Genomic DNA, 26,635 nt, shown 5'->3' with positions numbered 1-26,635 from the left:
TAAAGTTAAAAAATGGGTCAGTCTCTTTTGTGAATTCTGAATTTTTAAAGTCTAAACTTTTTTATTCTCTATTTATATTTTTTTGCTTAATCTATGCCCAGGAGGCAGCCTCCAAAGATATAGATTAAATGCAGGGTATAGATTGATAAGGACATTATTAGACATCTTGCTCACTATCTGAGAAAAGGATGACTCTTCACCATTCAGCATTCTAAGTGAATCTTTTTGTACATCGTCGTTCATACAGCTGTTTCCTAAATTAACCATTGTCTTTATAGCATTCTTGGAAATTAGAATCTGTCATACGCTATAGGCCAGGAGTTAGCATCCTTTTAGAAAGTGAGTGGGCATAGTCAGTTTCTGGTATTTTGCTTTAGAGTTGAACCACTTGGGAAGTGGCCTGTCTGCTTAAACAGATAGGTTAATAAATTCTTCCTTTAAATCTCCTTTGAGTGAGTAATCCTGCTCATACTGTAGTGTGAATTACTTTATTCAAAATAGTTTTTCAAGAATTCTAGCACTAGTTAAACATAGAGATAATTTAAATTTTTATCTTTATTTTTCTAGATGAGGGGGAAAGCCAAAATGTATTATTATCCTAATAGTTATTAAATAACAAAGTAAAGTACATGGGTGCTAAGCTTTCAGAGATAGAAGTGGGACAGACAGATTACAATATCTGTTGGACTATCTCTGGAACATGTGTTATATAAATTGTGATTATACCAGTACCAGAAAATGCTGTTCTCAGATCACCAAGTCATATTAATTTTTGTATACCTCTTTATCCTTGAATTGCCAAAATTACTTTGATTGCAAAGGCTTGATATCCCCTGGAGTTTTGTTTTTTTTTCTAGTATGAAAAACCAATCTTGGTGTTTTTTCATAAATATTAATAAAATATTTCAACAGCATAGGGATTCCAAATTTGAGTCTGTCAAGAGAGAGCAAGAGTTGGTGTTCATGCTAATCGTTCGTGGGAGGCTTGGGCCAGCATTCAGACTAAATTCCTTCTAAAGCAATACTACATTCTAGTTTTCTGTGCCTTTGATATGTCTGTTATCAAAATGGTTAACTGCAGTTTCTAAGAAAGAGGTATTAAAATTGAATCTTCTAACCAGCTAGGTTGAGCTAGATTTGGCACTGTTTAGCTTTCTTGCATGTTATATTTAAGGTGTGAGAATCTTCATTTTATTCATTTTTCCTTCTATTCAAAACTTTTATTAGAATAAATTGATACCTCTAATGCAGACCCTCTTAATATGTTTTACCATCACATGTTCCATTTCATCTGCGACATAGCCATAAGCATGATGGTTTATGATTTTATGGTAACAGCCATAAAATTTTTTGATGAAAATTTTAGCAATGAGTATTTTTTTTAAGTTTTGTTCATTTTATTATATTTTTTTTAATTGCATTTTAGGTTTTGGGGTACATGTGAAGAATATGCAAGATTGTTGCATAGGTACACACATGGCAGTGTGATTTGCTGCCTTCCTCCCCATCACCTATATCTGGCATTTCTCCCAACTTCCCACCCCCTGCTGTCCCTCCCCTATTTCCCCCCAACAGACCCCAGTGTGATTCTCCCCTCCCTGTGTCCATGTGTTCTCATTGTTCAGCACCCGCCTATGAGTGAGAACATGCAGTGTTTGATTTTCTGTTCTTGTGTCAGTTTGTTGAGAATGATGGTTTCCAGGTTTATCCATATCCCTACAAAGGACACAAACTCATCGTTTTTGATGGCTGCATAATATTCCATGGTGTATAGGTGCCACATTTTCCCTGTCTAGTCTATCATCAATGGGTATTTGGGTTGGTTCCAGGTCTTTGCTATTGTAAACAATGCTGCAATGAACATTTGTATGCATGTGTCCTTATAGTAGAATGATTTATAATCCTTTGGATATATACCCAGTAATGGGATTGCTGGGTCAAATGGAATTTCTGTTTCTAGGTCCTTGAGGAATCACCACACTGTCTTCCACAATGGTTGAACTAATTTACAGTCCCACCACCAGTGTAAAAGTGTTCCTATTTCTCCACATCCTCTCCAGCATCTGTTATCTCCAGATTTTTTAATGATCGCCATTCTAACTGGCATGAGATGGTATCTCAATGTAGTTTTGATTTGCATTTCTCTAATGACCAGTGATGATGAGCATTTTTTCATGTTTGTTGGCCTCATGTATGTATTCTTTTGTAAAGTATCTTTTCATATCCTTCGCCCACTTTTGAATGGGCTTGTTTGTTTTTTTCTTGTAAATCTGTTTTACTTCTTTGTAGGTTCTGGATATCAGCCCTTTGTCAGATGAGTAGACTGCAAAAATTGTTTCCCATTCTATTGGTTGCCGATTCACTCTAATGACTGTTTCTTTTGCTCTGCAGAAGCTGTGGAGTTTGATTATGTCCCATTTGTGTATTTTGGCTTTTGTTGCCAATTCTTTTGGTGTTTTGGTCATGAAGTCCTTGCCTATGCCTATGTCCTGAATGGTTTTGCCTAGATTTTCTTCTAGGGTTTTTATGGTGTTAGGTCTTATGTTTAAGTCTTTAATCCATCTGGAGTTAATTTTAGTGTAAGGTGTCAGGAAGGGGTCCAGTTTCTACTTTCTGCACATGGCTAGCCAGTTTTCCTCACACCATTTGTTAAATAGGGAATCCTTTCCCCATTGCTTGTTTTTGGCAGGCTTGTCAAAGATTGGATGGTTGTAGATGTGTTGTGTTGCCTCCGAGGCCTCTGTTCTGTTCCATTGGTCTATATCTCTGTTTTGGTACCAGTACCATGCTGTTTTGATTACTGTAGCACTGTAGTATAGCTTGAAGTCCGGCAGTGTGAGGCCTCCCACTTTGTTCTTTTTGCTTAGAATTGACTTGGCTATGTGCGCTCTCTTTTGTTTCCATGTGAAGTTTAAGGTGGTTTTTCCCAGTTCTGTGAAGAAGATCATTGGTAGCTTGTTGGGGATAGTGTTGAAAGCAACGAGTATTTTAAGCAGTAGATATTATTTCATTTCTATAGCTTAATTTAGTTGGAAACTGTACTGTATCTAAAATAAAACTCTTCAGACAATTTGGAGAAGGGAAAAATGAATTTTTATTTGTACTGCTTTTAGCATTTAGTTCACATCCAGAATTAGAAAAGCTAGGACTTTAGTTTTATTTTATTAAAACTTATGTGATTTTTAATTGATTAAGATGTCAGCTCTCGAGCTGAAAATTGACTGTCAGAGGGAGTACAAAATGGTAGCAGTAGCATTTACTCTTCTGTTTCACAAAAACTCGTGTAAGTTCATAGGTCCAAAAATTTAAAACATGAGAGATAACTAATAGAATGGATTATTTAAATAGGTTTTGTCAGATACTGTTTCTTCAGTTATGCTTTTTTCAAGTTTCCCTATAACTTATTTGAAATTGAAGACAAGTCATGAATTTTAGAAAATATTATCAAATATTATTCCTACTGATAATTTGAATTTTAATGTAACCTCTTAATTCAGCATCCTCCAAATTTGAGTGATCATTTCGGCACATCAGGTGGTATAGTATTGACATCTGATAAGAAAAAAAAAGAGTGTAAAAAGTATACTTTTTTAGTGTAAGAGGGTTATACTTAGCCCATCAGTAGCTTTGAGATAGTGAATTTTTTGACCTCCCATGATTAAAAACTAAGCAGCACCAATCTGAGTGTGATTTAACATTATTGCTGTTATTATTTAATGATATTGGTACTCAAGATTTTCTGATATAATTGTATGAATATTGACTTTTTCTGGTCAATATGGTACTGCCATATAGCTTTAATTTATTAAGCCAACATTGAATGTCACACATATGTGAGATATTTTGGGACATACAATCGATTCTTCTGTACGTGGATTCTACATTCAAGGATTCAACCAACTGTGAATCAAAAATATTCCAAAAAAGAAACAGTAAAAAATAACATTATAACAATTTAGTCCGGGTGCGGTGGCTCATGCCTATAATCCCAGCACTTTGGGAGGCTGAGGCGGGTGGATCACCTGACGTCAGGAGTTTGAGACCAGCCTGGCATATGTGGCAAAACCCCGTCTCTACTAAAAATACAAAAATTAGCCTGGGTGTGATGGCCGGCGCCTGTAATCTCAGCTACTTGGGAGGCTGAGACAGGAGAATCACTTGAACCTGGGAGGCAGAGGTTGCAATGAGTTGAGATTGCGCCATTACACTCCCTCCTGGGTGAGGAGAGTGAAACTCTGCCTCAAAAACTAATATTAAAATAAAAATAACAGTTTAAAATAATGTGAGTTTTAAAACAATGCAGTGTAACAATTATTTACATAGCATTTACATTTTATTAGGTATTATAACAAATCTAGAGATGATTTAAAGTTTATAGGAAGATGTATGTAGGTTATCTACAACACCATTTTATATCAATAACTTGAGCATCTGTGGATTTTGGTATCCCCAAGGTGGGGAGGAGGTTCCTGCAACCAATCCCCTGCAGATACCAAGGACAGCTTTATATCCTGACCTTATGAAGTTTATAGTCAAGATACTGTGATTTTCAAACGTTTTGTAGTTTAGCATCAAAACCTTTTTTTTAAAGTTATTGTGGAAAGTTTAATTATCCCCAATATTTAAATAGATATTGTAAAATTGCTTTGGTTGGGTGAAGTTCTCAGAACTCCATCTGCTTTCCTTTACTTTCCGCAATGGCCTCAAAAACTTTCTCATGGAATTCTAGGACTCTGAGGAACAGTTAGAAAGCCAAAGTCTGGTTTTAAAAAAAAAAAAAAAAAGAAAGAAACACATAAAAAAGTATTAATACAGGTCAAGATCACAGTTTATGGAGTTACACTACCTTTCCTGTCATAATATATAAAATGAGTTGGGATTTCAAGCATTTTTAAGGTCAGCTTTTTTTTTTCTGTGATCTGTTGATTAGGAAAAACATATTTCAAGAATTTTGAAGTATGTTAAGTAGAAAATTTAAACTTTTTAAAGATTTAATTTAAGAGAATAAGTAATACTACACAGACATAACATTTTAAGAAACTAGATAGATCTTCATTACATTGCCAGACAGTGAAAAAGTTATTTCTGAAGCTCTTTTTTCTATGTTATGTTACTTCAACTAGCTTACACTCACCTTGAGACTCTTTTTGCATTTATTGGAACTCAGTTTCTCAGAAGTCCAGTTTAACACGAAACCCTCTAATTTTATTTAAATTACCATACTTTCCATCGTAAAAGAAAAAACCTCACTTCTGCAACACAAAACACTTTTTTAAAAATAGTTTAGGATCTTGCATTTGTTCTCATAAACTGAGAATGTGGCTAATTGGCTAATGAAAAATTTTAAACTACTACTTTCTAGGTAAGGTTTTCATTCTAATCCAGGATATTAAACTCAATTATGTGAGTTCCTTTCATGTTACGTGCCAGAAATTACATAGTAAATTGTCATCAAAAAATATGTTTAATCCTCTATCAGATGACAACTCAGTCAGGTCATCTATCCATTTTGATAAAAGCCAAAAAAAAAAAAAAAAAAAAAAAAAAAACCTAGAAACAACCTTACTTGCATTAGAACCATTCATTTTTCTCAATATGAATGGCAGTGTTTTTACTTTGCCCTTTGGACTAGAATACCACTTCCTTTTTGAAAGAGAGAACAGAGGTGGGAAAGAAGAACCTACATTCTTATATAGATTATTTTGGGAGAGAGCATATATGGTATAGTTCTGTAAAAAATTAGTATTCACAAGTAGGGGAGAAATGGTATCTCTAAAAGAATGCCCTGCACTTGTGTCACTTGGCTAATAATGATTTCTTATGAAAACATGCCTTTCTTAATCTCGGATGCAGACATGAGATTTGATTTGTCACTTTAATTTCTCAGTTAATAAGCAAAATTCCCTAGGATTAGTGCCTCTGTTTCTGAATTAATGCAGATTTGTACGTGTTTCATCTGTCCCTAGTTCTGTAATAGGAAACTGACATAGTACAGATCTTAGAGAAATAGAGAGGTTCTTTTAAAGAATTATAAATTATTACATTTAATTCTAAAATACAGAAAGGTTTTACACTATCCTGGCTAGGAAAGGCCAATACCAATTTACTAATATACTTACTAGATAGTATTGTAATTACTATATCTTGTAACAAAAGTTATTAATATAATAAGACTGAAGTATCTTGTATCAATTTTTATAATTATTTCAAGGATTTTTTTGTAATTAAAAGCAAAACATAAGAATCTATAATCCATAATGTGAGCTATAGATTGCTCTCTACCCCCAAGAAAATGAAAGGAAAAAACTAATTTCACATTTACTTCTCTTAAAATCAAGCAGTTCATTTTTTTTATGTCAAAATGTTTCCTGAAAGATTATCATTTACTCCTTTACAGTGACTTATTAACTATACTATTTTGGGCAGGGCGAGGGTCAGTGAGTTGGTTACTTAAACCATTGTTCAATTAATATAATATCTAAATCAATTACTAGTTCTCACATAAACCCATATTAAAACATTAACAGCCCTGTATTGAAACTGCAGCCTCTGTTAATAGCAGTACCCTTCTTTGCATAATGCAGGTTATTTTTTATATGTTTTTTTCTTAATTTTCTCTTCACAGAAGTCTGTGAGTTAGGGCATAAGTATCTCTGTTTCACTAATGAGAAAGTTGAGGCAAGGAAAGTTTGATTTGCCATTCATTAAGACAAGTTATTAGGCGCTGTTATTTAATACATTTTGAGATAATGTATTTTTTCAAAATTATGCCAATCAACCTATAAAAAATGCTGTGTTTTGTGCGTGTGTGATAAAATATAACAGAATTTGCCATTTTAACCATTTTAAATGTATGATGACACTAAGTGTATTCACATGTTGCACAATTATTAAAAATATTTTTATGTTTAGTTCAAAAGATTGGCCCCCATAACACATGAAGCTCTCATTAAGTAGCATTAATGTTATGCCATTTAAAACAGTTTCCTTAGGAGGTTATATACACACTCATTTGATGATCAAAGTGTTAAAAACTATTCATGTACTCCTTTTGAGTATCACTAGTGGATATTTTTCATCCTTCAATGACAAAGTTGATTTTCAAAAGCCAGAAGTTATTCAGAGCATTATTTTCAGAATATGATTATTTTCAGAATATTGTAGATGATCAAGCTGGGTTATTTTTTTCAAGTAATGAATGACTTGTGAAGTCATTCACTCAGCATATATTTATTGAGAAGGTCTGTTAGGTGACTTGCACTCTCATAGGCACTAATTATACCATGATGAACAAAACAGTTTCTTTCCAAGGAGTTTACAGTCTAATGAGGGAGAAAAATATTAAATTGATCATGCATTATGATAAGTATCATAAAAAGAGAAAGTAGAGTGCCAACAGGAGCCTGGAGAGCACCTAATTATGGCTGGGTGTCTCATTTACCAAAAGTAACATGAGCTTTGACCAAAGAATGTGTTTGAGTTTGGCAGGTAAAGTTAGATGGACCAAAAACCATGTGTAAAGCCACTAAGAAGGGCAAGTTTGAGGAACCAGAAGAGTAGTTCGTGGAATAATGTATGAAGGGGAGTGAGACAAAATGAGTTTGATGGAGTAGGCAAAAGCCAGATCATATAGGGAGAATTTAGATTTTAATGTGTTACAAAGGCACTAAAGGTTTCAGGCTACCATCTTCTTACCTGTTTTATGGCATTTATCTGCTAGCAGGTTTCTTTGCTTCTATCCTTACCTTCCACAATCTGTCCTTAAAAGAACAGCCAGCAATCTGTTTCAAAAAAGTCATTTTCTGTTGCTTAGCTGATGACACAAAATGCCTTCTCATTTCACACAATGAAAGCCAAAGTCCTTAAAACAGAGTATAAGGCCCTGTAGGATCTGGCCCCCTGCCAGCTTACTTCATATCACTTACCTCCATGCTTATCTTGTTCCATCTTCCCTGGACCTCTCAACGTGTCAGTGTTCCTGCCTTAGGGCCTTTGAACTTGCAGTTTCCTATACCCATAATGTTCTTCCTCTAAATATTTATATCCTTGCTCTCTCACTTCCATCAGGTCTCTATCATATATCAGTCAGATCCTTCCCCAGCCATCCTGTAAAAAACACTGACTGTCCCGCATTCCATACAGTACTCATAACCATCTGGCATGCTTTATTTCTTTTTTTTTTTTTTTGAGGCGGAGTTTCACTCTTGTTACCCAGGCTGGAGTGCAATGGGCGCGATCTCGGCTCACCGCAACCTCCGCCTCCTGGGTTCAAGCAATTCTCCTGCCTCAGCCTCCCGAGTAGCTGGGACTACAAGCGTGCACCACCATGCCCAGCTAATTTTTGTATTTTTAGTAGAGACGGGGTTTCACCATGTTGACCAGGATGGTCTCGATCTCTTGACCTTGTGATCCACCCGTCTCGGCCTCCCAAAGTGCTGGGATTATAGGCGTGAGACACCGCGCCTGGCGCTTTATTTCTTTTAGGGTCTTTTGCTCATCTGTGTATCTTCCCCTACTCCCAACACAGACACCCTCTCTCCGCCCCCCAACCCTCACCCTGTGCTCCCTCTCTCCCTTGAGTGCAGGGATTTTGTTTTAGTCACTGTTGTAGCTCCATTGCCTGGAATAGTGTCTGGCATATAGAAGGCACTCTAATTAATTAAAGGTGAAGGGAATAACAAGTGTCTCTCCAGGTTTTGGCTTATATATCTTAATGATAGATGGAACCATTTAATAAAATTCCATAGTGGTAGGAAGAAGAACATAGGAGAAGTAAATTTGGGGTTGGGAGGAGATTATGAGTTAATTTTAGGCATGTTCGGTTTATGATATCTGTGAAACATCCAAGCAGATAGATCATAGATAGTTGGATATTCTAGTGTGGAATATAGATCAGAGGCTTAGGCCGGAAATCAAAATCTGCCTGTTGTACATCGTATTTAAAATCATGGAAATAGTTGTGTCTAAATGTGGGCATCTATTAAAAAAGATGTCCCAGAACTAAGCCCTGCAATACATTTGAATGGAGGAATGAGAGTTCTTTTGCAATAGAAGGAAAGGAAGGGATTATTGATGCAAGCAATGTCTAGATTTTATGATGGCTTCCATTATCCCCAAAATACAAGACTAGATCATTAGCTAAGAGTGAAAGGGTAAGAAGATTGCTCAGCAGTATTGAGTTCTCATTTGATATTGGGGGTCATCAATTTAGAATGGTGTAAATGTATTCACTTGAAATTTTTTCCAACAGTGTTTAGTTACATGGTACATAAAACAGATGCCTAGATTTATCTAGAGTTGGAAAGAGAAAGAGGCAAAGGAGTTATTAATAAAAAGCAAATGAACTTGTTTTCTTGTTTTTAATAGCTAATTTATTTAGCTGACTCAGCAAGCATCCATTAAGTCTCTACTATGTGCCAAGCATTGTTCTAGACATTGGTATACACAATTTTAAAAGACAGTACTTGTCCTCTAGAAGTTCATGCTTCAGTGAATGCGGTAGACAGTTAAATAAGTAAGATATAATGTGTTATATAATAGGAAACGTCATCAGCAAAATGTCATGGAAGCAAAGAAAGAAGGGTCATTGGAACATAAGAGGCTTTACTAAGAAGGTGAAATTTGAGTCACATTTTTATTTCATTTGTTAGAGTACATTACTGTACATTATGACTTATATGTTCATTTGGTCATAAAATAGCAGAGAATTACCAGAAGTACAAATTAAAACATTATAGCTTATACGTGTTTCTACATTTTTTTTGCCTCAGAAATTCCTATATCAGAAATCTCTTTTGCTACAGCAAAAACACATTGTTCATACACTCAATAAAAACATATTGGAATCCTTTAGATGCCAACCATTTTTTTTTTCCTGATACCTGATTTTTAATTTTTTTTATATGCCAGCTATTGATGCTTTTTCACACACGTTGCCCGCTCTAAGGAGTACCAAAATATTTTGAGCAATATATAATGCTTATTCTTAATTCCTGAATTACATACCAGATTTGGTGTATAGCACATAATACTGCTTCTGTTACATACTATATTTGATCCATAATTGAGGCATTATGAATAATTTCCAGGGCTTTTCTAAGTGCTATGTTCTATACTTTGCCAGGAGAAGGCTTCCAATAGGTGTTTTTAAAAATGAAGCAAATTTGTGACAAAAATGTTACTGGTTTTTTATAAGGAAATCCTTAATATTAACAGTAGAATAAAACATACTGTGAGCTTCCTTTTATACTTACAGTAGTCTCATCGTGTAATACCATACCAGAAATATATCTGCCATCGTGATGATACCACCATCTTCCTGGAACCTCTTTCACCTTCCCTGAGACTTGTTCCCTTGTTTCCTCTCTGTTTTATACTTTAACCTCACCTCTTCACCTTCTTTCTTCCTTTCAGCATGTATACATAGTCAAGTCTTTTTTTCAGATGGGAAATAGGTAATGAGGGAGATGATGACCTTGAAAAGGATGATCTTTGCTTTCCCCCTTCTTTTCCATCTCCCATTCAGTAGTCCTTATCTCACCAGTCTGTCAGCTGCTTAGCACGGTAGGTCAAAGGAGGGATTTTGGAACTGGACTGCCTGGATTCAAATCCTAATTCTGACCTTGGATAAGAAACTTCATGGTTTCTTCATCTGTAAAATGAAGATAAAGTGCTTAAGAAGTGCTTGGCACATGTAAGCATATAAAAATATTAAATACTGTTATCATTACTGTTACTATCATACCACCCTATAGAAATTCCTTTTGATGAGGTCACCTTTGACCTCTTGTTTCCTGGGTTCCTTGTAGCCCCTTTACCTTTGAGAATTTGACATCCATTTACACACTAACATCCAAAATTTGTCTCATCCATAATTCTCTCTTCTGAATTTCCCTCCAGTGTGTAACTGTTAAATGGACATTCCTGTCAAGATAAACTGCATGTAGCTTAAACTCAAGATGCCTGCTTACATCTTGATTATTTTATTTTCTACACTTTCTTATAGGTATAATCCAGTAACCCAAGTAAAAAAACCTAAGACTTATCCCAAGTCCTGTTCATTTTACTTATTCTATATGACATATTTTCCCCTTTCCTCTCCTACTAGTACATAATTTCAGTGCTTCAGCATCTTTTTTGTGAACTATCAAAATATGCCTGTGTCATCTCTGTTCCTTTATTGTCCTCTTCAAATCCATTGAATATACTGCTTCCAAATTTATTGTTTTAAAAAGCAAACATGATTATGATGTGTTTCAAACCTATGCCCTGTCACCTAAAGGATAAAATTCAAACTGGATTCTGTCCACCTCTTTAGCCAACACTACTTTCTTAGAATTTATTATGTTTCTAAACTTTGTATATACTGTTAATGCTTCCCTACTTGCCTTTTTCACACTTTCCCCCTTCTACCATTTCTTCTGGACAAATACATATTATGTGGTGAGAATTGTGAAAGCGGAGGTTACCTTTGGTTTTCTTTTATATCCCCAATGTTATAGTGCCAGATAGTCATAAACACATTAGAACAGTATTTCCTACAATGTGTAGGGACAAGATAGTTCTGGTCAACAATAAAGTAAGCACAGATATTGGAAGTGATCAAAACTCTCTATAGCAATTTGATAGGGTAATTTTATATCAAGTTTAATAATAAGCAAGACTTCTTTTTTGTTTGTTTTTAATTTTTCTAGCGGTTCATTTTTATTGTATCTTACACAAGTACCAATCTGTGGTGATTTGAGAATTCTTTTAAATTAGTCCTTTTATACACATGGTTTGAGAAACACTGCATTAGAAAAACTATTTACCAGAAATATTTGGAATTTGACCTGAGCTATCTAAACTCCCAAAGAGCACAGTAATTTTAATAAGAATTATAGCACATCATATATATTTCTTGCAAGTGAAGGATCAGAGAGGTACCTATATATGTATAATAACTCTTGGACTGTATATGGTCCTGCAAATGCAGTCAATTTGATAACACTTGAATTGAGCTGGCATGTTAATCACAGCTTGATGGATCATATAAGCACCACCATGGAAATAGTTCATTGAAATATTTCACAGTGAATTATGTGGAAAAAAAATATTTTAGAGCATTATTTGTATATTTACAGAGATTCTTGAAGTAATGATCTCTTAATAAATATTTGTTGAACAATTAAAGTTTTTTTATTACAAAAATGGCTTATTTCTCCTAAAGAGTGTAACAAATCAATAGCTTAAAAAACAATTCCGCTGTCCCTTCCTTTATGCCTTTGCAGAAGAACTAAGATCAATAAAATCACACAATTCTTAATACTCATTTATTCAAAATTGTTTCTTTACTGAATATTATGTGCAAGGGACTGAACACAGACAAAATTGGAAAGAACCATTCATTTTTCATAAATTCTTTGTCTTGCTTGCCTTTAGGCAAGAATTTATGAAAAATAATTTTTTAAGCATTTTAAATTTTTAAATTAACTTTTTAAAGTTAATTATTTTAAATTTCATTGTAAGCCAGTTTTGAATTATTAATGGGGTAGGAAATAATTTAATATTAAAATTAAATTCATAAGCTCCCATTCTTTAAAATAAATATAACTTGCACCAACATTTCTTAATGTTGGTTTTGGTTTTAGCATACTTCCCATAAAGTGAATATATAAATTTTTAAAATTCATGAATAGCCTGTTACTAAAAATAAAATAATAAAATCAGACAAAACTTCTGACATAGTCTAGTATTAATAGTTTCAAAACCTTATTTAAAAACACCTTATCCTAATTTTATAGCCTTTTTGCTGGTGACATAATTATCACAGAGACTTTCACTTTTATCTGTGTCATAAGTGAATCCTCCATTCATATTTTTTTGACTTTCAATATGAAAATTAATGGTCTTCACATAATCATGGCTTTTTTAACATTGACATCTCTAGTTACAGAATTTACTCACTGCAAGTAATAGGTAGTCTTTTTGACAAACTTACAATTTTCCTTCCTTGGTCCTATATAGATGAGGGGAAAAAAGGATTGGCATTTCTTTGTTAGCCAACAAAATGTTTCCCATCAGTACTAGTACTTTTACTTCCTAGAACTTTGATAATAATTCTTTATTTAATTCAAATAGTGTGTGAAGAAGAAATACCATAGAATTTGAAGGCAGGGACAACAGTGGGGACTTTAAATGAAGTTTAATTTTATTCATGTCTTAAGCATAGGGACCAGATTAATGATATATATTCAAGTAGTAGGACAACATCCTTGTTCAGTTCAAAAACTTTGCCTTTAAAACTACTTTTATTTTATTTAACATTTTTATATTTTAAGTATTCTAGTCCTCTCTTCACTGACAGGAGGAAAAAAAAACAGTTAAAAGTTTTAAAAAATAAGAGGAAAATTATATCCATTTCTATTTTACTTGCCTAAGTTTGTTCTTTTTTAAAAATTGAAGAAAAAATGGAGATATAAAGTCAAACAGCTGTAGTTGTACATGCACTTACAAAATATGTGATCTTCAGAATTGATCTCTCAAATTTAATGAGATTTGCCTTTCTTAGAAAAACTATAACAAAAATAAGAACATTAAGTGACTTAAAATATATATCATTTTTAAAATCTGCTTAAGAAACAGGCCCATATTTGTAGTTTTTAATTGGAAAAGTTTACCTCAAACTTTACTATGTTATCCACTCTGTGTAGCATTACAGAACTAAAGCCAATATCCCAATATTAGTAGATTGCTTTGGAATTATACAGTACCTTTTCAGAATGTTTATAATATTGTCATGATAAGTTAGAAAACAATTGACATGGCAAATCTGAAAATTCTTTTCCATTTAACCTTAAAATCCAAGGAAAAAAAATGTTTGAGGATATTCCAAGATGACTTTAACCATGGATTACTTCAGGTTTTATTTTTTAAATCATAACAAAATAAGAATGAATCCCTTATTTTATTTAGATTGGGCTTTTAATTTTTAGTATTGATCAGTTAGAAGGTATAGCTATTTTTTTAAGGGTTGTGAGTGGTACTACATTTTTATCAGTCATAGAATGAGTTACGCATCTCAAAAGCTTTAGATAATCAAAAATTAAGTTTGTTTTCTTTCCTGTTCTAGTTACCGGTTTACTAAAATAGTGAGCATACATGATCTCTTGAGAATTGGGCTTCTGGAGCACCTGAACAGAAAGGGAGTGGTTCATATTCAGCATTACAAAAGACAACTTTCTCTTTTTGAAGGGGATTACTTTGGCTATTTTCCAGGTACTGGGGAAATTCCAAATGCATTACAAGTTATTGGGATGGCTATTAATTATTCATTTCCTAAAATATGTTGACAACGACTTGAGATTTGGTTATATAGTAGAATATTATTTGACTTCAATTTACAAAAAAACTTACGTAGAAATTTAGCAAAATACAAAATTGAGACTCTTCCATGCAGTAGTTATATTTTTTCAGAGAACTCTAGAAATATCAGGCTTATTAGTCAGAACATACTTAGTGGAAGTACTTCCTGGAAGTAATGGAAGAGCAATAGAATTTGTGCATGTTTATATAAAGAAAAATTATGTGCAGTGCATTGCATCTTTCCAAGTAATTACATAACAAAAGAAAATCATATTTCACATAATATTCCAATTTTAAGATATTAGGTTAAGGAAGGGTATATATAATTAGAGAGTTTTTAATAGAGAATTAATTGTTTAATAAATAATGCATAAACCATTCAAATATTTTATAAATAATTCTTCAAGGTATAATTAATGGCCTGAATATATTGAACCATATCACAGAATGTCCATTGGATGAGACATTTGTTTATTTAGAATAATTCCTTTTTAGAATTTTTATGTCTGCATCCAAGTTGAAGTTTTAGGGGAAATGATCTTCATAAAAATATATTTCAAAATATATTTTTTTTGCATATCTTTTACTTATGGATTTATCTTGATAGTTGTTGGGGAAGTCACAATGGTTATTTTTCTTCTTTAGGAAAACCTCTTTGGGCATTATTTGGACTTTTATTTTTGAACTTAGAGAGCTTTAGGCTGCATTCAGATTATAACAGGGTGCAATTCAGATCTCATTTTAGACAAGTTCTTTCTCACTGCTCTAAGTCTCTCTAAGGACTACTTCTAATCTTTCTACTATACAAGTTGTCATTCATTCCACATACCTTATTGAGTGTGCCCGATATTGTGATAGACCTTGTGGTACAAAGGTGAGTAAGACATAGACTCGGCTCTCAAGTGCAGTATAATTGAGTTCGAGGTATCAAGTTAGCCCAGAGAAAGCCTTCCTTGATACACGGAGGAAGATACAACATTTAGAAGAGATTTTGAAGTGAGTGTTAGAGAATAAATAGGAATTTCTTATAGGGGATGAATATTCTAAGACGGACAAGAGTGCATGTAGTCTCAGTATGTTAAACTAAGGAATATGTCTTAAGACTCCTAATTCAAATTCAAGAGTACTCTTATTACTTGCAGTTTCCCATATAAAATACATATGAAGGCACAAGTAGAGAACTACAAAGCCAGTTTGAAACCACAAAACCACTTAGCGGTCACTTCTCACTAAATAATTGTCTTGCACATACACTAGACATTCTTATCATTCCTCATGGATCAACTTTTCCTAATAGCTCATGTCCTAAACTTTCCAACCAGTCATTATATCATGGTTAGTGAATTCCAAAAGTCTACCATATACTAAATAGGAAATTTTGTTTTTTAATTCTTAAATTTTCAAATGCTATTGTCAATTTTGTGTACTAATAACTTACAGTGGAGCATTTAAAAATATTTAACCTAGTTAACAGATGATTTACTTGTTAATATAAGTTTTTCTCTTTTGCATTAAAAATTGGAACTGTTAGTACAAAGTCTTTTTCTTTAGTCTGGCTATTGCTTTATTTTTAACATATTTAAATTCTACCCAATTTTAGGACCAACTCTAGGTACCATTATGATATAAACAAAAATGTGGCTTAAGAAATGTGTTTTATGATTAGTCTTACTGCCTCATATTTGGACCTTATTATGTTAGTAATAAATTTTGAGATCTAGTTCTCCTGAAACACTGAAGTTTTGGCATTTGTCAATGTCAGGCAGTTGAACTCTAATAAATAACAGAGGCATAGCTCCAAATGGCGTGAGACTGGTAGACATATCACAAAACTTACAAGTAGCCACAAAAATAACATACTCACTAATACTGTTGATATATATAGTCTCTTGTTTTTCATGATACATTCATATATATTCTCAGTTTTTACTAAGAACAACCATGGCTGTTGCAGGATATTTTCTTCTGTTTAACAGTCTAGGAAGCATTGAGAGTAAGAGATATTCACATAGGCACAACACATTTATGATTTTATAATACACTCAGTATCTTACAGGATAAAAGGGAAGTTTTCTACTGCTACCTGCATATGGAAGACTTTTAAAGCATATATGTCTTTAAGAAAAGAATTGTTTTGGGATAGTCCCATCTGATGGGAAAATGATTTTTTTATAGTAGAAGAATCTTTGAGATGGATACTTCAGAACTCTATTACTTTCGTTACTAAACCAATAAAAATCACATATTTTTAATTGTATGTGTTTTTAGTTTTTATGGGTACATAGTAGGTATATACCTTTAGGGGGTACATGAGATATTTTGATAAAGGAATTCAATGTATAGTAATCACATCAGGGTAAATGAAGCATCAGTCACCTCAAGCATTTATCCTTCCTTCATGTTTCAATCAATTTTTAATGTACAATGAATTATTGTTGACTGAAAATTATCTTTGTTCATTAAAACATTGTATTTAATTGCAGCCAGTCCAAGTAACTAGTTTTCTTATAATTGTCAGAACTGTTCATGTTCTAAGATAGCCTCATGTGAAAATGAATTGCATAAAGTAATTACTAATCAAACTACATTATAACGAACTTTAAGAAACTGGCTTCAGCCAGGCACAGTGTCTTACATCTGTAATCCCAGCACTGTGGGAGGCCAAGGCAGGTGGATCACTTGAGGTCAGTAGTTCGAGACCAACCTGGCCAACATGATGAAACCCCATCTCCCCTAAAAATATAAAAATTAGCCAGGCATGGTGGCACGTGCCTGTAATCCCAACTACTCAGTAGCCTGAGGCAGGAGAATTTCTTGAATCTGGGAGGTGGAGGTTGCAGTGAGCCAAGATCGTGCCATTGCACTCTGCACTCTAGCCTGGATATCGGAGTGAGACTACATCTCAAAAAAAAAAAAAAAAAAAAAAAACTGGTGTTTTTTTTCCTGCCAGAATTATGGCATTGAATACTGATATAACATCACATAGGGCATGGCAGTATTTTTAATTGTTTGATCTTTTTTCTATTTATGCCTTTAAATTTGCCAAAAATTATGAGAACTTTCAATATTTTAACTGGTCTTTATACTATTTTAAGAACATACTGACTCATGGCCGGGTGCAGTGGATCACGACTGTAATCCCAGTGCTATAGAGGCCAAGGCAAGCAGATCACCTGAGGTCAGGAGTTAGAGACCAGCCTGACCAACGTGGTCAAATCCCATCTCTACAGAAAATACAGAAATTAGCCAGGTGTGGTGGTGGGTGCCTGTAATCCCAGCTACTGGGGAGGTTCAGGCAGGAGAATCACTTGAACTCGGGAGGCAGAGGTTGCAGTGAGCCAAGATCATTCCACTGCATTCCAGCCTGGGTAACAGAGTGAGACTCCATCTCAAAAAAGAAAAATAAAAAAAAGAACATATTGACTCCTAATGGTGTTTTCAAGATGAAGGTGGAAAGGATGGTACTTTTATGATGAGGAAGAAACATCTGACATCATCTTAGTTTTTAAACTAATATGATATGTGTATTAGTAGAACAATTATATTCACTGTTGAATTTCTGTATTTATATGTGTTTGTACAAATTGTTAGGAAGCATAGCTTGTTAGAACGTATGTTCAACAAATAGAATGCTTGTTTGGGCCCACTTAGGACTAATAATAGCTTGAATTTAAATATTGGTTATGATATCTTCACAGATAGCACAGGCAAGTTACTTATCATTAAAATAATTTATGTTTTGTTGTTATTTGTTAACATTGAATTATAGTCAGTTTGAAACTAGCATGTATCACTGTGAAAATAAATGCTGGTCTCTGTTTCAAGGAGTTTTTAAAAATCAAAGCAGAGGATCATTTACAAAGCAGATAGTGAATTGAATGAAAAATCAGACAATGGGGCAGAAAAATTTTTAAGAGGTACTTCCCTTCCTTTGGTTTAGTACCTAGGTAGCTTGAAGATACTTTTGAGATTATTCTTTACAAATATATTTTTCCTCCATTTAGTAGTATTTCATTCAACAAAAATTTATTGACCTGTCTGTGCCAAACATTAAAGGAAAAGAGTAAAAAGGGCCAGGTGTGGTGGCTCACACCTGTAATCCAAGCACTTTGGAGGCCAAGGAGGGTGGATCACCTGAGTTCAGGAGTTCATGAGCAGCCTGACCAACATGGTGAAACCCTGTCTTATTTAAAAAAAAAAAAAAAAAAGGAAAAGAGTAAAAAGAGGATAAATGCTTTACTAAATACAGGCAAAAATATTTTCAGTAAGCATACATTTATTGTGCACATGCTTAGTGCCAGGTGACGTAACACTCAGTGCTAGAGATGTAAATAAGAATACCCTGGTACCTGCTTTCATGGAGGTCTCAGTCCATTTGACAAAACAAACTAAAAGTTACAGTATATTATCAAATAAGTGTTGTAATAAAAGTAAGCGCTAAGCATTAAGGAAACTTACAGGAGGAAACACGATAGGGAAATCTAAGGGAAGCTTCTCAGAGAATCTTGATGGATTTATAGAATCTTGATGGATTAATAGAAGTTAGTAAGGCAAAAAAGTACATTTTCAAGTTGATGGAGTAATGTTGCAAACTTTCAGAGTGAGGGAATTTGTGGATGAATGACTTATTAAATAGAGCTGGAACAGTTGAAAAGAAATGGATGAAGCTACATAGATAAGCAAAAGACAGAGCCTTCTGAGAATTTTGAGTTTTTAATCTGTAAGCAGGGAGAGCCGTTAAAGGATTTATAGCAAGGAAGCAACATGATGAAATGTACATTTTAGGGAGATCACTCTGGATGCTATTGGAAAGCTAAAAAAAAATTTTCAGTTATACCTGTAAGCTCTTTCCAAGATAAGAGTACATGTGAATAATTAAGTAATAACAAAGTTTAAGAATTACCCAGGTTTTCGCAATTTGGTTCTTTCGAGATATTTGTAAATTAGGTTCTTTATGTAATTGTATTAACAGACAATAATGGAATGTTATATTCTTAGCATAACCCTGAGCTGATCAAATTATAAGAAGTGGAAAGCAATTGATAATTGTTAGAAATTGCTATCTGACCTCTCCTTTGCCTGACTATTTAATGTTGATCTTATTTTGTACTAAATCAGATGATAGTAACTGATGGCATTTACCCCCTGTGTAGCAATGATGTATTCTAAATTGCCTGGACTTCCCTCTATTGCTAGGTTTATAATTAAAAGGATATATAATACAAAGAAGAAGAGAAACTGAAACTCAAAAGGAGTATGATTATGAGAGAGGTCTAAGAGTTAGGAAGAAAGTTTGGGAAGCATCCTTTCACTTAATTGCCTCCTACACTGTAGCATACCCCTCTTTTTCTTGCTCACATACATAAAAAGTTCTACTGTTGAAAATAGGTGTATGACTCTAAAGGCCTGTATAGCTCACTCCAAACATTTTAGCTGTTTTTATTATTTTCATTCCCTAAGAATAATATAATCACAAATTGCATGATATTATATATCATGGAATTTTTGCCTTGAGGTAGGGGCCAGACTAGCAATTTATAATAAATAATACTATTTGTATTACACAGAAAGTTTCTAAACAGATATTATTGACTACTTCAGTAAACATGTTGTTTTATAATTGAAACCACAAAATTGAGTACCATAATTATTTTTAAAAACTAAGTAAACATTGTCTATGCTTATTTGGGAATTTTAGCTAAACAATGCATGGTATATAGTCACAGTTTATAGTATCTAAGTTATCTGTATGAATTCAACAGGCTGAACCTTTCATAGCTACCAAACCTATCTAACTTAATACAAATGACTATAAGCAAGCTTCAAAAAACTTTGATTTCCATTTATGTGAATCCAAGCTCTCATAGAAGTGGGTTTCTACTGTTTTCCATGCAAGCAACTAGCTTCCTTGCAGCACTTTGCCACTTAATTCCAACAAAAATATCTTGCTACAACAACAGCAAAATTTACCCATGTGACTATAAGTCTGTGTTAGTCATTGCATATTCTAGACATCTAATTGATAATGTAGTACTGGGTTTGTATTGAGGTCAAATTATATGGATCATAACCTTAAAATTATTCCAACTTGAGATAAAATATTTTGGAAAAATTGTACTTCTGCCATCTATTTTATTTTAAATATGACTATTTAATTCAGAATTGGAAAGAGGTGAAAAATTAACTTATTTATAGTTTTTATTTTGCCATAAAGGAAAATTGCATCGTTTATGACATTAGAGAAAAGCTGGAAGTGAGAACACACTTAGCCAGAGTTCGTATACTTTTCTCAGGCGCAAGTAATCTGTACTGTCTCTTCTAAAAATGGTTGACCAAAGAAGGTTTAAAGGCTGCTTGTTCATGATAAATAATTGACAATGGAAGCAGTAAATACCTCTATTAAGTTAATTTCTTGCTTGCACTCTATCTCAGTTTTTACCTACTCAGGCTAATTTGCAGGTGCCTGGGATGAGTAGACAATCCATAATTTCTACCAATCAAGTAAAAGAAGGAAAGAAAACTGAGCTGCTCTCCCAGTTACCAGGTAGTTTGCTGTGGTTAAAATTAATGCAGATTTTACAGCAGCAGATATTAGCATTTTCATTTATTATAAGTAATTATTTTGAAATTTGGGAAATGAATAGTTGAGTGCATCATTTGAGTGTTTATTTGACCAGTTATTAGTGCAAGAAACCATCATATAAATTGTTCTCTATGTGTTATTGCAAATCAGTTTGTTTCTCTCTTCATTTTAACTTGTTTTAAGAAAAATGCAGTATGGTTACTTTTACTTGAAAATATATTTTATTCTTTGCAGTGTTTGAGCAACACACCTCCACTTACTGAGTATTTCCTCAATGATAAGTATCAAGAAGAACTGAATTTTGACAATCCCTTAGGAATGAGAGGTGAAATAGCTAAATCTTATGCTGAATTGATCAAGCAAATGTGGTCTGGAAAGTTTAGCTACGTCACCCCAAGAGCCTTTAAGGTTAGTGTGATAAATGCATTTCAGCAAGGACACCTACAAGGGTACAAAAATTGGTTCTTGGGGATGGGGGAGTGAAAAAGAGTAGCTATTGAAATGGATTATGGCCCTCCAAAGAAACACAGTACATAAAAAGATATGCACTATATCTGTGGTATAAAATTTAGGTGGGGGGGGATATGAAACAGTTGATCAGTTTTTTGTTTTTTTTTTTTTAACATCTAAATCTGGGATGAGGAGAATAATGAAAAAAAAAAAGTTGAAAAACACTGGTATGGTACAAGAATGACTACCGAAACAGCAATGAGTGTTTGCATAGTTGTTTTAGAATACAGTACATCTCTGGAAAACCTATATGAATATTCTGCATAAATGTAAAAGACTGAATTTGGGCATGTCATTGAACTCTAAGAACTCATTTAATTTTGAGAGTCATTATGAATTTGAAAAATTATCAAAATGAAAATAGTCTGCACACCAAGCACTAAAAATTAAATGTACTTTCAGTACGGTTCTTAAACTTTTAAGGCTATTCACATTTGTGAATTGTTACTTATCAAGGAATTTAATTTATTGTTCAAATAAAAGTTGAGCTGAAATTTAGCTTTATAGCTGAAATTTAACTTCATGTTGTTAAAAAAAATGTCCTAATTATATAGGTGAAACTTTGAGAAATTTTAAACTTATAAAGAGAATAAGCAGTTTTAAGTCATTATTTATACAAGTAATTTAAATGGCATTCATATAGAACATCTACTAGACAACATTTTTTATTAACTATATACTAATTCTTAGAAACTAAAAAACAACCAGCAAATCAAAATACCTCTGTGTTCGTCTTCCTTAACATTCTGAACTTTGGACACAGTAGTCTAGACAAACCATGTCTCAGCCCTTACCCAGCCTTCTACTTGGTTTCGTTTTGGTAGATGTTCTCTCTTAAAATTATGTGTAAGTAAGTTCTTGATATATATGACTTTTTTCTTTCACAAGATGATTTATGCTATTACATTTATCTTCAGTCTCATTCAAAAATACTTAGTGATGCAAAGATTAGGAAAATTGAACATGGACATTAGTATTGGTTATCTCTATGAGATTCATCCTCCTTTTACACATAGAAACTAAATGAGAACTTAAAGTACTTATCTTTAAAATGCTTTCAGATACATAATTATTTATATGTGGTAATAAAAAAGGATGAGAACCTGCCTCTTACTGTCTACCTATCAAACATTTATAGGAGGAGGCAATAGGAATACCTAGAGCTAAGAATCGAGAACATCTGGAAAATCCTTTGACAAATAGTGAAACAACAATTAATGACAGTGAAATCTATGATCAAACAAAGATCAGTACATTTATATATATTAAAGATTTCATGTGTTGATCTATTTTGTCCCATATAAGCTTTGTTGAGGAATGCAAAACAAAATATAATTCCTATGTATTCCTGTTCATGTATACAATTTTTATTATTCACAGTAGTTATGTTCCATGAAGCTGCTACAAACACTGAAATAAATACTGAACCATTACTCCTAGGGAAAATATAGGGTGCGATTCCTCCAAGCCTTTGTTCACAACATTTTCGTGAACCAGACAATTTATAACTTTGTTTTGCATATGTTTCTGTTTAAAAACAACTTGTTTAGTATATGTTGTTGAGTCGTTAACGTTGAACTCATAGGAAACAGCACTGTAACTCATGTCTTAATAAAGCATATCTAACACATGCTTTTTCTTCATAAGGCACATCACTGCTTTCATGCATTTAGGAACAGTAGCTGGCTAGTACTTCATTTAGTGGCCATTTTAAATACTGAAATTAACAGCAAAACAAAAATATGAAAAAACGTAACACTAAATAAACTACTAAAGGACAGTTGTTTATAGATTGAGAGCTGAAACAAGAAGGCGAAGCATCACCTTGTTCAACCCCAGTTGGTAACATGCATATCAGGTGACTCAAATTTTTTGCCACACTGAACATATCCGCAAATGACCATGAATTGATTTTGGGGTTACAAACAAATTTTAGCAAGTAGGCAAATTCACAACTGTGGAATCCATGAATAATGAGAATCTATTGTACATATTTTTAAAAATCAACCCGGTTCCTAAAACTGATTTTATGGTTTTGCCTTTCTTACAGACACAGGTAGGACGTTTTGCACCTCAGTTCTCTGGATATCAGCAGCAAGACTGTCAAGAACTATTAGCTTTCCTACTAGATGGATTACATGAGGATTTGAATAGAATTAGGAAAAAACCATATATACAATTAAAAGATGCAGATGGAAGGCCAGATAAGGTAAATTTCATGATCTTATTGTCACCATTGCTATAATTTTGTGATACCTCGTTCTAATTTGTGTCTATTATCCTTATAGGTGGTTGCTGAAGAAGCCTGGGAAAACCATTTAAAACGAAATGATTCTATCATAGTAGATATTTTTCATGGCCTTTTCAAATCAACTTTAGTTTGTCCTGAGTGTGCTAAGATTTCAGTAACATTCGATCCTTTTTGTTACTTGACACTTCCGTTGCCCATGAAAAAAGAGCGTACCTTGGAAGTTTACTTAGTTAGAATGGATCCGCTTACCAAACCTATGCAGGTAAATCATGGTTATTTTCTTTGCATTTGTTGCTTTTGTAAAAAATTAGTGTTGAGTACTTATTATAAAAATTAAGTGTTGAATTCTCAAGCCCAATCAATAATGCTTATTTGTGTAAGAGATTTTATAAGCTGAATACTTTGGAAATTAGTGTAACTTTTTACAATCTTGAAAGAGCAATGTATACCATATAAAAAATTTTCAAAAGGCTTTTTCTCATTAAAGAAAGGTGAGAAGTTTATTTTTATAATATTGGGATGAATATTAGCTTATGAAGATGAACATTATAGTTTTTATATTTTTTAAAGTTCAACTTTCTTTAGTGTTGATTATAATTTTTTATACTATTGCCTATTGGAAATAAAGATAATACTTTACATTTTAAATTATAATGTGACAATAGTACATTTAAATACCTGTAATTTTTGGCATTTTAAGAACTTAAAAGGAAATGGAAATGTAGTTAGACTAAAAATATTTAGTTCAGTAATGATCTCTAATTTTTAATACTTTGAAATATCACATATTGTTTATTCTGTACAAAAGTCCTGTTGTAAGTCTTAACTGTCAAATTGTCTGCCTGATTTTATTACCTAGTGTTGTAATTGGATTATTTATATTTTGTGGGCAAAATACTGTATTTTCTCCCTTATTTATTAATCAGTTAATTCTCTTCTGACGCTTGACCCATCCCAGTGAAAGTAATTTCTTTCTTTTTCTACCTTCTCTTTCCCTAAATTCTAACACTTAACAATTTTTATTATAACCTTTGGTTTACTTTTATCTTTTCTCCCTAGACTACAAGTTCTTTGAAGGGACCTTGTAAACCTTTGTATTTCCAGCTCTTGTGACTTGTAGATATTAATGCACAGGAAGTATTCAAAAATTTTATTCATTAGGGTACTTAACTGTGCACCTACTGGTTATAAAGCTGTTTCACTAAACAAAACAGATATGATTCTTGCTTTAGAAGATTGTTTTCTGTAAATCTTTAGCCAAATAGCTCAGTTTGTCAGTGCATAATAGTCATGATATCTATATGAAAGCCATGCTTTGAACAAAATTATGATCTTACCATTCAGGGATGTATTTGGGTTTACTGTCAACAAAAGCAAGGTATATGTAGTGTTCATAAAAACACAGACCTTTCATTCAAAGTAATTAAAGTCTAATAAATACTACTTATATACTCACTTATGCAAATTTAAGCCATTTGTTTTTCTACTGCTTTATGTTTTCTTCATTAACTCATTGAACAAAGTGCCCGCATATCAGTAGTTCATTGGGGAGTTCTAAGTGTACTGTCCTTATCTGTGAGCAGAGCCAGTAAAGCCCTGCTTTTACTTTTGGCCAGGGGAATATATGTTCACATTTTTAAAGTTATATCCTTTAGATATTCACTTACTCACTTATTTATAAGTACCAGATTGTCAACATTCTTTTCAGTGGTGAGAAACTATAGCAGTGCCAGACCACATCCTTACCTCTCTAGTTGGTAACTTTGCAAAGATACACCAATGAGTGTAATGGAGCAAGAGAGTATAGAATAATGAGTATAAATTTACTGCAACAAAAAATAAATGTAGATGTTTTATTTCTCTGTAGCACATTTGTTAAAGACAATATTCTCCCATGCCAATAATATAAGGTAATCGATATCATAATAGTGGCAAATTGCATTAATTTACACAGTCTATAATGTATGTGATAAGTGTTCTTCCATAAATTGGGCTCTAAATTATTTTTCTAGCAATGTGAGTTTCATTAACTTACGCTTTTCTCATTTGGTGACCAATAATATGAATTTGTGGAGGTGAGAGCCATGATTAGCACAGAGAAATTCGGTTGTTTTTGTGTTTCGTGGGTTTTTTTTTTTCCCCCATTTAAAGGCAGTAACAACTCAAATACAAAATGATTACCTCATTTCATTAACACTGTGCTTTAACCAGCTGATAAGTGAAATTAGCTGAGTTGCCCTATTTGTTGAGTTTTCCCATCATTAAATTTGATTTAGGTCATAGAAGCTTATTAGGAAAAATATTGAATATGTATTATGTCTTGGGCTCTCGTGCTATTCAAGGTGCTAGAAATATAATGGTGTTTCTACTCCTTGTTCTTCAATAAGCTAGTCATACAGTGTGAAAATTGCTATGACAGGGTGCTGCAGGAGAACACAGAAAGAGCAACCCACCCAAACTGGTTATGAGGCCTATGATGAATTCTGAAGGACAATTAGGTTGTAAGCACGTGAAAACTAGAAATAAAAGCATTATAGGCCAAGAGAATGGCATGTACAAAAAGCTTATGGCAAAAGAGGACATGGCCCAGTTCTGTAACCTACAGGTAGTTAATATAGCAAGCAGGAGATAAATCACAAAGAACTTTGATGCCAGTGTAAGAATTTTGAACTTCATCCTAAAAACTAGGGAAGCCATTAAAGACTATTAAGTATAGATATTATATGGCCTGAATTGTGTTTGAGAAAGATGATTCTGGCTGGCAAAGCAATTAGTTAGAAAAGCTTAGTACTAAGACCAGGTAAGAAGCTTTTCGTGATCGGATGACAGACAAATGACAAACGCTTGAACGCTGAAGATTCGTGTCAGGATGGTAGTTTGAAGAACCAGTTGAATGTGGGAAGTGAAAATGTTTATGTATATTCAAAAATGATGCCAAGTTTACTTGA

At 33.3% G+C, this 26,635-nt stretch overlaps 1 protein-coding gene across 7 annotated transcripts in view; it reads left to right on the top strand.

Annotated features, from left to right (window-relative positions):
* Nucleotides 1–26,635, top strand: part of USP15 (ubiquitin specific peptidase 15) — a 145,911-nt gene that overhangs the window by 99,371 nt on the left and 19,905 nt on the right. For 4 of the 7 annotated variants that reach the window (XM_032284471.1, XM_032284484.1, XM_032284507.1 and 1 more), the window contains 3 exons: nt 21,161–21,334; nt 23,487–23,645; nt 23,725–23,949. In XM_032284471.1, the coding sequence (XP_032140362.1) occupies nt 21,161–21,334; nt 23,487–23,645; nt 23,725–23,949 (558 nt within the window). Of the gene's footprint in view, nt 1–14,110; nt 14,257–18,545; nt 20,888–21,160; nt 21,335–23,486; nt 23,646–23,724; nt 23,950–26,635 lie in introns of those variants that run through there. The other 3 variants (XM_032284491.1, XM_032284500.1, XR_004270618.1) reach the window with 3 other exon arrangements.

This window comes from Sapajus apella, unplaced genomic scaffold, assembly GCF_009761245.1.
Source record: "Sapajus apella isolate SASKATOON/1434 unplaced genomic scaffold, GSC_monkey_1.0 scaffold2, whole genome shotgun sequence".
In the NCBI taxonomy this organism is placed as follows: Eukaryota; Metazoa; Chordata; class Mammalia; order Primates; family Cebidae; genus Sapajus; species Sapajus apella.
The sequence above is the reverse complement of the archived record's forward strand: the minus strand, read 5'-3'. Positions and strand labels throughout refer to the sequence as shown.